At 41.7% G+C, this 12,046-nt stretch overlaps 1 protein-coding gene across 1 annotated transcript in view; it reads right to left on the minus strand.

The window, feature by feature from the left end:
• The window catches only part of LOC122236223 (probable cation-transporting ATPase 13A5), a gene marked incomplete at its 5' end in the record, with an annotated part of 40,260 nt that extends 29,468 nt beyond the window's left edge, over positions 1-10,792 (minus strand). Inside the window, 6 exons of the mRNA XM_042977109.1 lie at positions 332-374; positions 2,626-2,705; positions 4,068-4,193; positions 6,385-6,545; positions 7,363-7,487; positions 10,675-10,792. Of these exons, the coding sequence (XP_042833043.1) occupies positions 332-374; positions 2,626-2,705; positions 4,068-4,193; positions 6,385-6,545; positions 7,363-7,487; positions 10,675-10,792 (653 nt within the window). The remainder of the gene's footprint in view (positions 1-331; positions 375-2,625; positions 2,706-4,067; positions 4,194-6,384; positions 6,546-7,362; positions 7,488-10,674) is intronic.
• Positions 10,793-12,046: the final 1,254 nt, after the last annotated feature.

The following is a 12,046-nucleotide window of genomic DNA, read 5'->3' on the forward strand; positions in this document are numbered from 1 at the left end:
ATACAAAGCAATCCCGTTCAGTTTTGTGCTGAAGATTTTGTACTGAAAATATTTGCTTACGCACATAAATCTTCAAGGTGGGCTATTATTTCAACCATATCTTCAACACTCAGAGTCTAAAACACGTACTGCTTTCTCTTGTGTATGGGAAGGCATCTGCTGAGAATTATTTAATTTAGGCCTCTCTATAGTTTGTAATAGCCACATAGTTTGGTCTGCGATTTCACTGATATGTTATGCATACATGATTTTATACATAATTCAACACTTTAAACCATCAGTTTCAAACGTTTCCTTCACTCGGCCTTTACCACTCATGTGTTCTACTCACCCCACAGTCATTAGCTCCATCTCCGCACATGCCCACGTAGTAACTGCAGGGGACGGATAAAAAACATTAATGCCTTAACGCCTCTCTTGGGTAATTTTCATCACAACCAACTCACACGTGATGTATGTGTGTGTGTTGAACACACGTGGCATCAGGCTCATGGCAAACGACTTGGAGAGCAATATCCCCAGAGGAATAAGGCTGTTGTATTTAAGTTGTTTCCACCATGTGGAAATGACAGTGATTTTGCCAAGGACGGCCACCAAGAAGATTACACATTTCTAAACAAGTCCTGGGTGATTGTATCCATCAGGGCTAAGCTTAAGCGTGTGCAGCCATAATCACAGCACTTCCCACACCTGATGCACCGAATAACCTGATCCATCTGTGTTTTTTGGTGGCTGATGCCACTGGAAGTTTAGACACTAGGATGAGAAACCTTTGGGAAATGGTTGAACAGAAAGAACCAAAAGCATATACACATAATCTTGAGGCATTCTGGAGTGATATGAGAGCATATGCTCCTAATCTCTACCAGTTTGGTGTGCAAACACCACAGCATGAATAGAAGAGTAATAACAAAACCAATACAGGCAAAAAATAAAGTTCTGGGACAGTTTCCTTATGATTAACTGACACATAAGAGATGGTCATTTTTATAAGTCAAAAATGGTCAAAAACAAACAAACTCATAAGATTCAACCCAATATTTGGCAGGTATATACGAAAATATTCTTATAAACATTTCATGGGCTCACACGCATGTCATGACTGTGTACATTTGCTGAAGTGGGTCCTTTTCTTCAGGCTCAAATCACATATTTAGTCTCTATATCACACAAAGAATCTTACATCTTCAAGTGCTCCCTGAATTCAGAAGACAACTCAGACAACCTTATGTGCATTGTCAGTGATAAAGTCAGGAGGAATAAGATGGGGAAATCGAGAAGACAGTTCATTCCGAGACAGCATATTTTCCTGAACTGATTTTTCTTTAAGGGAATATAGCTTTTCAAAAGTAAGCATATAAATTGGCAAAATTTCTTAGGCATTTGAGATGGGTAAAATTACTTTCTTCGCCCATTATCATATAATGACCATGTAAGTAAAATAGTCACTTAAACACTGGCTACTAACCCAGCCTCAAGGCATTATGGGAGTTGACAGGCATTCTCTTTAAAACTTCCCAAAGAATGTTTTGGCAACACAAAATAATAGTGAAAGGCAGTCTCCTGATTTTAGCTACTACTTGTCAGTAATTATATGAAGTTTCACTACTCTCTTTCCTTTTCACTTTCTGGAAATATGTAGCTCAGAAATTATAACATTCCCAGAAAATTATAGGTAGGTCTGGTCTCAAGAAGAACCATTTCACTCTGATGTACATGGTTATCTATATTTTGAAGGAGATAAAAAAAAAAAGGACTTTTTTTTTTTTTTTTTTTTTTACTTTGGCCTCCATACCCAAACCATGGCCAGGGCCAGATATAGTGAGACTATCATTCCACCTCTTTCCTACTGGTCCTGGAATCATTCACATATCTTCTAATGGACCAACCTCAAATAATTCCAAGGGATGACCCACACACTTCCTCATTTTTCTCATTCTGAGATATATAAGCCCCTATTTTTTCTATTCCCCACATCCAAGCAGAGGATCTTCCTTTAAGTTATGCTGTATGGGCCACAGAAGGAATGCTGTATGGGGTAGGCAGCTTCCAAATGGCTCTATGATTGCCATCTCCTGGTGTTCAAGACGTTATATAAAGCCCTTCCCTGGGTGTGGGCTAGACTCAGTGAAGTGCCTCTTATTAGAGAATACTGTGCTGTATTAGAGTATTAGTGCTGTATTAGAGAATACAGCAAAAGTGATGCGATGTATCTTCTGAGATGAAGATATAAAAAATGGTGATCTCTCTCCTCTCTTTTGATCACTCTTGTGGATGCTAGCTACCACACTATGAGCTGCCTTATGAAATGATCCATGTAGCAAGGAGCAGAGGGTGGCTTCTGTCCAACAGCTACAGGGAACTAAATCCTGCCAACAGCACGTGAGGGAGGTCGGTGGCGGGTACCTCCTCCTCCAGCACTGAGGTAGCTGCAGTCCTGCCTAACACGCAGCTTCAGCCTTGTGAGAGGCCTGAGCCGGAAGACTCAGCTCAGCACACCTGGCTCTCTGACCCGTTGGAATGTAAAATAATAAGTGGTGTTATTCTAAGCCACTAAATGTGGGGCTAATTTGTTACGCAGCAATAGATAATGAATACACTCTCCTTTCGTGCAAAAATACCTACTTTAATTTCTGAAATTCTTCAATAAGACTAGATTTCTGCCCAGGAGACATTCTTGCAAAAATGGTTCCATTCACCAGGATCTAAAGAGAAAAACAACTACTGCAATAAGATTAGGATGAAGAACACTTTTTTTTTTATTTTTAAAGTTTGTTTATTTATTTAGAGAGAAAGGGACAGAGAGAGAGCAGGGGAGGGGCAGAGAGGGAAGAGAGAGCGAGAGAGAGAGAGAGAGAAAGATAATCCCAAGCAGGCTCTCTGCTGTGAGCATGGACCCACCATGGGACTCGATCTTATGAACCACGAGATCATGACCTAAACCCAAATCAAGAGTTGGACACTTAACCACCTGAGCCACCCAGGAGCCCCCAAGGACACTTTTTTAAAAAAAGAACAGCCCTGAAAGTCATTCCCAGCCACTCTTTGAATATAGCAATAGGTGGTGTGTCGTTAGCCCAAATGTCAGGACAGGGAGAAAGGGGACTCAATGCTTTAATATTTAAGTTTCACTTTCATCTCCCATCACAACTTTATGACTTTTTTCCTGGCCATTTTTCTGAGATGGGATAAGCTCTAGTTAATAATAATAGCTGAAAAGCAGCAGAGTATATGGGACAAAAATGCTTAAGGAAATACAGTTCTTTCTACTAAACACTATCACCACAATTGCAGCATAGATAGAGGAAAAGTGATAGGTGAGGAGTGGAGACCAACATTTCATTCTCAGCTCTGGTCCCACTAGCTGGGCAAAGCTTAGACAAGGGACCTCAACTCTCTGAGTCTCAGCTTCCCCATCTCCTCAATTAGGTACTGCACTAGAGCTTTCTAGAAGCCTCTGGGGTCTAGATTCAATGGTCTTGTCTGTTAAGGTGACAGAATTTTCAAGAAACTGCTAACAGATGGTTGCTTGCCCTCAGCTTGTGCTCCACTTATCTCCTTCACACTGACAGCACAACCCTGCACAGCACTATTTTTAAATAGACACACAGAGGACAAGATAACAAATGATTTTGAAAATAAACCACGGGGTCTTTGTTTCCTGCTGCTGTAATTTAAGAATCCAGACAGGAAGGGGAATAGAGCTCAACCTGACATGAGTTGGTGGCTTTCAGAGAGAGGCTGACCCACAAAACAGGCAGCACATTTGGAACTATTTGGAGGTCCTCCCTGCTGGGGAGGGAAAGGAGGAGGGAGACTGGGATTGGGCTGGCCATGGGGGGGTGAAGAGCTGTACCAGAGCTCAGACTCTGAAGAGGGGGTTATGTGCATGTGCAGGATCAGGTAGGGCTGGGGAACTTCTGAAGGAGCACCTTTGGGGGTGTTTATTCCCCAAATCTGAGACAACCTCACTGATCATCACCTTCACTATTCTCTTCTTTTTTTTTTTTTTTTTTGCCTCAATAATTTGAGAGCAAAACAAAACACTTCATTTCACCAGTACTTACTTTTGGAAGCAAGCTGTTGAAATGCTGAAATATCACTTGGTAGGATTTCCCACTCATTGCAAAATGGTAACAGCTCCCTCTTGCTCCATCAGGCACCGAACTGTTCCCAATGTTAACGCAGGTTTCCTAAATTCAAAAGGGCATTGTTTCCACATGGGCTCTTAAAGAATGTCTCTGCCTTCCTATGTTTTATGGAAGGAAGTGTATTCAAGTTATGCAATAGTGTGAGGGCCAGCAAATGCATAATGTGCAATTTGTCCATGGAACCTAGACTCCGATGAAGAAGACACTCAAAATGTCCTTCCCAAATTATATGAACATATGAGACATTGACAACACAATGCTCAGGATCATGTCCTAGGAGTTAATATATGTATGTCAGTCTGCTGAGGAAATCCTTCCGAGGTACCCGTTAGTGATTCCAAGGAAGAGTAGAAAACATTCTTCCCTCCTCTTTCCTCTCCTCTTCATGCTTTTATTTCCTAAGATCTTTTACCAGTCATTCACTCACCAATCATTCTCCAATTTCTTCCTTGTAAAATAGGCAGACTCTTTCTTCAGAGCCTAGCTCCTTATAGCACCTGCCTTCTCCCCACCTCAACAGGCAACATGTTCCTTCATGGTGTTCCACTCCTCTTCCATGCCCTATGTTCCATTGCACCGGCTCTTTCTCTCCTGCCCTCCACTTGTCAATGTGCTCCCATCACTGCAATCTAGCTCTACCTGGCTCAGCCCCAAGAGAGAGCACCCGATGAACGCACATGCACTCACAGTGTTGACAGCTGATCATGCTTTTTCATGCAACATTTCTCAGGGGTCCTTACATTAGTGTAGAACTCTGAGTTCAAATAGCATAGAAGGTGAGAACATTCTTTTCACTAGAGGGATTCATCTTGATATTCTGAATTGGGAGGCAAGGAGATACACCCCTCTCTTTCCACGCCCCTTCTCCCAACTGCAAAATAGCCAACAAAAATATGCTTAAAGCATTCCACATGAGGCAAGGAAAGAATTCCTTCTGCTTTCAATAGAAAGTTGGATAGGGAAAGTGTGGTGGGAGGGAACCAGACTACCCAGCGATGGCCAAAACTTCAGTAAAGGTATTAAATTAGTGAGTGGGTAGTGTGAGTGGACTGTTAAAAATTAGTGAAGACCTGATTTTTATCACACAGTGAAATGGAGGCAACATGCATTGACACAGAAGCAAGTGAGTTTGCAAGGATATAAAGCACCAGAAATCTGCTGAAAGTACAGGTAGAGCTGTCATCTTTTACAGCCAATATGATGGGGTTTGAGCCAAGTAGGGGTAGGGTCACTGTACAGTTGTGCAGTTTGTATACTGTACGGGGTCTACTCTACATTTAACAATCCAAAGGGCTGGTCAGCCTGAAGGAAGGGAGCATTTTTGTAATTTATCACCTGGAGGACCATCTGGAATTCAGACAGGCAGAGGTGCCACATTTAATGATGGAATGTCAGGCTGCAGCCCATTTTTTTCACAAAAGCACAGGAAACTTGCTATCTTGAAAAGCTTGACACTTGCTAACTTAACGTCACGAACACAGCACAATCTAAATGGCCATGGATCTGGGGGCTCCTGGGTGGCTCAGTGGGTTAAGCATCCAACTTCAGCTCAGGTCATGATCTTACAGTGAGTTTGAGCCCCGCGTCGGACTCTGTGCTGACAGCTCAGAGCCTGGAGCCTGCTTCAGATTCTGTCTTCCTCTCTCTCTGCCCTTCCTCAGCTTGCAATCTGTTTCTCTCTCATTCTCACAAAATAAACATTAAAATTTTTTTTAACTTAAAGAAAAAGTACTTCTGAAAAGTCTTTAAAAAAATAAACAAGTAAATGCTCATGGATCTGGGTGCTATCAAACAGACCTAAATTTGATTTCCTGCTCTGCAACTTGCCAGCGGTGTGTCTTGGGCAAGTTTACCTTGTTGGACCTCAGTTTTCACATTTGTGAATTGAACAGTTTGTCAACTGTATAGGCCAACTATGAGATTCAAATGGGAAATATGGACATAAGTTCCCAGCCACATTGGAATCATGGGCTGATGCCAGCTCCCAACCCAGAGATTTGGATTTCACCAGTAAAACCTTGGCACTGGAAGCTTTAAAACTCTTCCAGGTGATTTCTTCATGCAGCCAGGGCGAGAAGTGCTAGTGGAAATGCTAAATGCTTTGCAAACTTCAGAACCTACAGCTGTGAAGGGTTTTGACTTTGGTGACTTCTAACGCCCAGAGAAGGCTGCCCAGGCCAGGGCTGTATGCCATCAGCCCAGGCCACCAAGGGGCCTTCTAACATTTGCTCACATTCTTCTCTGGTCCATTCTCCCGGTTCTCAACCAGCTGCCAAGTCACAGAGGCAGGAACAAAATCTTCTGGTTCATTGGCTTCAACAAGGATCACTTGGCTTCCTCCAGGAATCATTTCAGAATTCTTCGCCACAGTAATCGCTGTTTGAAGGTTGTCACCTAGATGACAAAGAGAGTCAGCTTGCTTTCTGTGTAAATCTCTCAACAGCTCAAATTGAGCTCTGCCTCCTCTGAGTGGGCATACCCCAATATTGGTGCTCTTTGTGGGGCATTTCCCACTTTGGGCCTTATTTGATAACCATTTGTCTGTCCCTCTTGCCCAAGCCTGTCTGTCTCTAGTGGTCAAAAACAATGTCTGCATCTCCCTGCCACAATGGTATCATGTCTTCAACATTGAATATTTCCAAAACATGCAAGGATGAATAAGGAAATGGTTACATGCTTTTTGATGAACCCTCACAAGACTGAGAGCCCCAAGTGGTGAAGATAACACGGGCCCACTCTGATCGCATGCAACCATTTTGGGGATCTGGATTGCAGTCAAACAGAGACTAGAACACTGAGGGCTGGGCCATGCGTGGACTGGATCAGCATATGCTATGCCTGCCCCACAGCCCTGAAGGACAGCTAAGTAGAGTTTTACACACTTTACACAGACGTCTCACGGGGGTTCTTGATGAGCACATATCCGTTCTTGTGTTTAAACATTTACTGTGAGCCTATTAACTCTGGACCAAGCCCAAGCAGAGAGAAGGGGCATTAGACAAAGAGAATGAAGTATGGTCTCTGCTACCAAATCTCACAGTCATCTTGGGGCTGCTGCACTTATGCCGCAAGAAAAGGAGTCAAAGAACAGTACCACATGACAGCTAAGTATTTTTCCTTCTGCCTCAGCCACATGAACCCACTTAGCTCACATGGTCTTTTTCTGACGTCTGGGATACAGTGAACGTGTCAGGCCTCCAGAAGTACACACCAGTAATCATCACGGTCCTGATGCAGGCTTCATGCAGTTCCTTCAAGACTGGCTTGCTTTCTTTTTTCAAGCGATTCTCCATTATGAGAAGTCCCAGAAATGTCAAGTCTGACTCCACCTTCTCTCTTGGGATTCAGGAGAAAATATTAAAGCTTATTTACGGAGTCTTGGCGGTTGAATTTATTTCTTCCTTAAAAAACTTTTTCTAAATTTTATCAATGTAATGCATGCATATGTTTTAAAAATAAAAAAGAACCCAAAAGCTTATGATGAAAACCAATAGTCCCTGTCTCCACCCCTATTCACCCCCTCTCCTTCCCAGAGGCAACCACTTTTATATCTTTTAGCAACTTCTTCCATTTTTCAACTCCATTTTTTAAAAGAGTGTGTTTATCTACCAACTCTTCTGTTGGTTTTTAAAATTTTTGTTAATCACACATATTTTGTTTTTAATTTCAAAGAGCTTTTTTGTGACCTGGTAATCAGTTTAGTTAGGCATTTAGTAAGTCTATGGGATACTACGGTCACAGTTGAATATGGAATCATTCCTTTCAACCTCCATCTGTAACTTCCAGAAAATATATGATATCAGCTAAGCCTTCAAAAAGTTATCAGAATTTGAAATTGGAAGCTTGGAGTCTAACTGGGTTACACTCATTTTATAGGAACTCACCTCAGGAATGGAATAAATCTCAGGTGACTGTTTAAAAAGTCAACGTGGGGGGCCAAGATCTCTTTCTGAATCTCGCATTGTTCCTTTTTCTGCCCAGGGAGGAGTTAAGATTGCAGGAGGAGCTGGAGACCTAGGGACCTAACCTTGTTGGGTACAATCTCCCATGTTCAGTCCTGTCCCACGTCTACCTTCCACAGTACGTGATAGAGCTGAGTCTCTGCCTGTCAGGCTCTACAGGGTGGAGCAACTTCCCTCTCGCCATCTCTCTCTCTGTCATGGCGTAGACCACACTTCTTCCATCCCTACTGATTCAGACTCCATTCACCGCCCCCCACCTATTTTTCATCTTACAGAAATGGTAGAAATCTCCTGTCTGCACTTAATCACCTTTCTAGTTTTCTTTGATGTTATTTCTTTTCTATCATGCTGGTAGGACTTGGGAGATAGAAGAAATAAACACGCAGTCAGTAAACCTTCTTCAAGAGAAAGAGCAGAGTTGGATTTCTTGATGAAAAATATTACTCAAACTTAGATGGGAACACAGTGAGGAAACTTCTCTCTGGAGTACAGAACAAGTTACTCCATCTTTCATTCAAAAGTCCACTCACCAATCACTCTGTTTTAGACCTTGTATTGGGCACTTGCTGAGTACTCAGATTATCGGATATGAATCCTGCCTCAGTGATCTCAGAGAATATTATGAAAGACCTACCTAAATACAGAATGTGTTAAATTTCTATCATTTAACTTCATAGCTGTCTATTATACATTGGATTCATATTTTCCCATTAGCTAGAACTAAAACAAAGAATCGTCCCACCAGTTTCTTCCAGTTTTGGTCTCTATTTGAGGACTCTTCCCTTTTCCACCAATTCAGGCACTTGGGCCTCTTGCTACCTTGCAACATTCCCGGCAAATCCCTGTGTCAGGGCCCTTGCACTCACTCTTCTGACTGCCTGCAATACTCTTCTTCTGGATATCCTCATGCCATATCTCTGTTCAAATGGCACCTCTTCAGAGGACTTTCCCTGATCACTCCATGTAAAATGGTATCATTATCTTTCCCAATTAGGATATAAGCTTCTGAGGGCAAAGATTATCTCACTTCAGAATCTTCAGTGCCTTAAAGAGTATCTCGTGCACCCTCAAACTCAATAGAAATTTGTTAAACCAATGAAAGGGAGAATTTTGACAAAGTATTTCTTCTGTTTGTTAGTGTGGGTGTTTTATTTTTTCCAAAAAAAAAAAGAGAGAGAGAGAGAGAGAGAGACAGAAAGAGACTCTTCTACTTCCCTTTTATGACACACCAGTTTTTAAAGAAGTTTTTGATCTTTCTGATTCGAAAACTTTGAGAAATATAATTTGATTCTAAAAAAAAAACTGAAAACACTTTTCCCTTACTCTGTTTGAAAATAGTAGCGAAATTTTAGAAGCATAATAGGATCCTGATATTCTCTTGGAAAATCTGAGATGATTGGAAATCTAGCACATTTGATCATCACTTTCTTATTCTGTTATATTTATAATAATGTCTACTCATCAGTGACTTTTAAATGAGAACATCACAGCTACATTAGTGTGTGGCAGCTGGGTGGTGGCAATATTCCTTGTCAAACTACATGAATTTTTTCTTCACACATAACCTTAGCTTTTGTTATTAAAATTTTTGCCTTGAGAAATTACAAAATCCTGTGTGTTATGGGTCTTCGTGCTTGCTCAAGAATAGCTAACACCTTTAATGTTAAATCTGAGAGTGCCATAATTTATTTCATTGATTTCAAAATGAGCTTTCTGATTCTATTTAGAAGATTAAAATGTCATGGCTGAAAGGCTCCTTAAAGATCATCCAATCCTACACTTGAGAGACGAGGGAAATAGACACAGTGCAAGGAAGGGACAAAGATTCTATTAGAACACATGGACATAGCTTGTAAACAGTAACATTGAACCAAGGATATCCACATCTTATGTGAAGGTGCTAATTGTATATAAGTGAGGGTTTCTCTATCAGCAACACTACATCGAAGATAATGCATAGTTTTTATTCAATGTTCCGCAGTATTTCACTACTCCTTTGTCTTAGACAATTCAAAAATAACCTTTAAAAACTGAGAAACATTAAAAGAGAAAAGAATCTGCAGATTATACTCTCAAGAGGACATCTTATCCATTAATGTAATTAAGAATACTGAATCCTATTTCATATAACTCAACTTAGACTCACTACATCTCCAGGTCTGAAACCAGGTTTAAAGCATACTGGAGGTCAGTGTGTCACAGCGCCCACTCTCTCCTTCTCAACCCGTTTGTACGTGGGACCCCCAAGCCAGTCAGCCACATAATGTTCCAAGATTGAAGGAGTGTTGGTTATTTTTGATTGGATGATGGACTGCCGGGCAGAGATAGCTCACTGACAGCTGGGAGTCAAGAGATCTGGACTACCATCTTTGTTCTACCTCCAACCAGTCTTCCCCAGTGTGGCTTACGGTTGCCCGGCTCCAAGTTAGGAGATTGGATGAGACGACTTTCCATCTCCAGGAGGCTTCCTCGTGATTGGAGCTGTCCTTCTGTCCATCTCCAACATTCATTTACTTCACACACACACAGCCTGCTCTAGTGTCGATATCTGACTTCCTTACCTGGCTAAATTCTCTACTTCTGAAAGCTTCTTCATCTTCAAGCCTTTATGGGCAAAAGCAATGACACGGAAGCCTTGTATTGTGTATTTCCTGAGTTCCTGTGGGAAATTCTTGGGTACTGTCAGGTGAGAGGAAAGAGGTAAAGGTAAGGTCACACTGAAGACTGCCCACCTCCTAAGCAAGACTCTGGGATCCACTGTACCTTGTTTTAAAATTCAAAAAAAAAAAAAATACTTTAATAGAAAAACTACAGCTCTGGCTAAAAGCCACAACTTCATTAGGGTGCTCTTATTATTCTGACAGAAATGAATGCCAAGGATGCGCCGGTCATCCCCTGGGTGTCAACTCCACTGGCTGGCTTTAATAAGGTTAGACCTCACGACTATGTCTACAAGGATAAAATGAAAACAGCTGATCCTCTGGATCAGGGGTCAGCAAACTAAAGGCCAAATCTGGTCCATTGCTTGTTTTTGTAAATAAAGTTTTATTGAAATGCAACCATGTCCATTTGTTTATCATCTATGTCGGGTTTGGGGTCACAATGGCAGGGTTGAGCAGTTGAGACAGACACCATGTGGCCTGCAAAACCAAAGTTATTTTCCACCTAGCTCTTTGCAAAAAAGTTCGCAATCCCTGCTATAGAGGACAGATGACACAATGCCGTTTGTGTATTTTGACATGGTAGTCATTACCAATATTACAATATTTGTGAAATCTTTATGGCTCGTAGGATGCCTAGAAGAGCATTAAAAAGAACAGTGTAATGGAAGTGTAGTGGCTTAGGTAGCAAAACACTTGATTTCTAGTATCCACTCTACTGCCAACTAGCTCTCTGACCTTGGGCTTGGTAGGTCTCTCTTCTGGCTCCTCAATTTTCCCATCCATAGAATGAGAGGGTGTGGACCTCAGTGTCCCCATTCAGCTCAAGCTTCCTGTAATTCTAAAATGATCCAGAAGGTGGGGATCAAGGCATCTCCTAGCTCTCTATTTCCTAAATACAGGGGGAGAAATCACTGACGTTATTAGCATATGTCAAAGATCTGAGGTCAGGACAAATAAGAATTGGGCTACCAGAAGGATGAGAGGTGAGAAGTGACAGGCCCAAACCCTTACCAGGGAGCAAGGGCAATAATCACCAGTTAAAATTTCAAGAAGATACTCACTTGCATCTGTGAGACTGAAAAAAAAATGTATAGCAAAATATAGGCCATCAGTCTGTGAGGGATAGAGTGATAGAGGGATAGAGTGTTAGAGGTCATGGGAGTTCTGAGGAAGATCAAAGTCAGAAAAAGGGGCCGCTTCTAAGGTAAAAAGGGCTCTAAGTAGAGGGAGAAGTTAAAGCAATCATTTGCCAAATCTAAAATTGTGTGCA

This window comes from Panthera tigris (assembly GCF_018350195.1).
Source record: "Panthera tigris isolate Pti1 chromosome C2 unlocalized genomic scaffold, P.tigris_Pti1_mat1.1 chrC2_random_Un_scaffold_76, whole genome shotgun sequence".
NCBI lineage: Eukaryota > Metazoa > Chordata > Mammalia > Carnivora > Felidae > Panthera > Panthera tigris.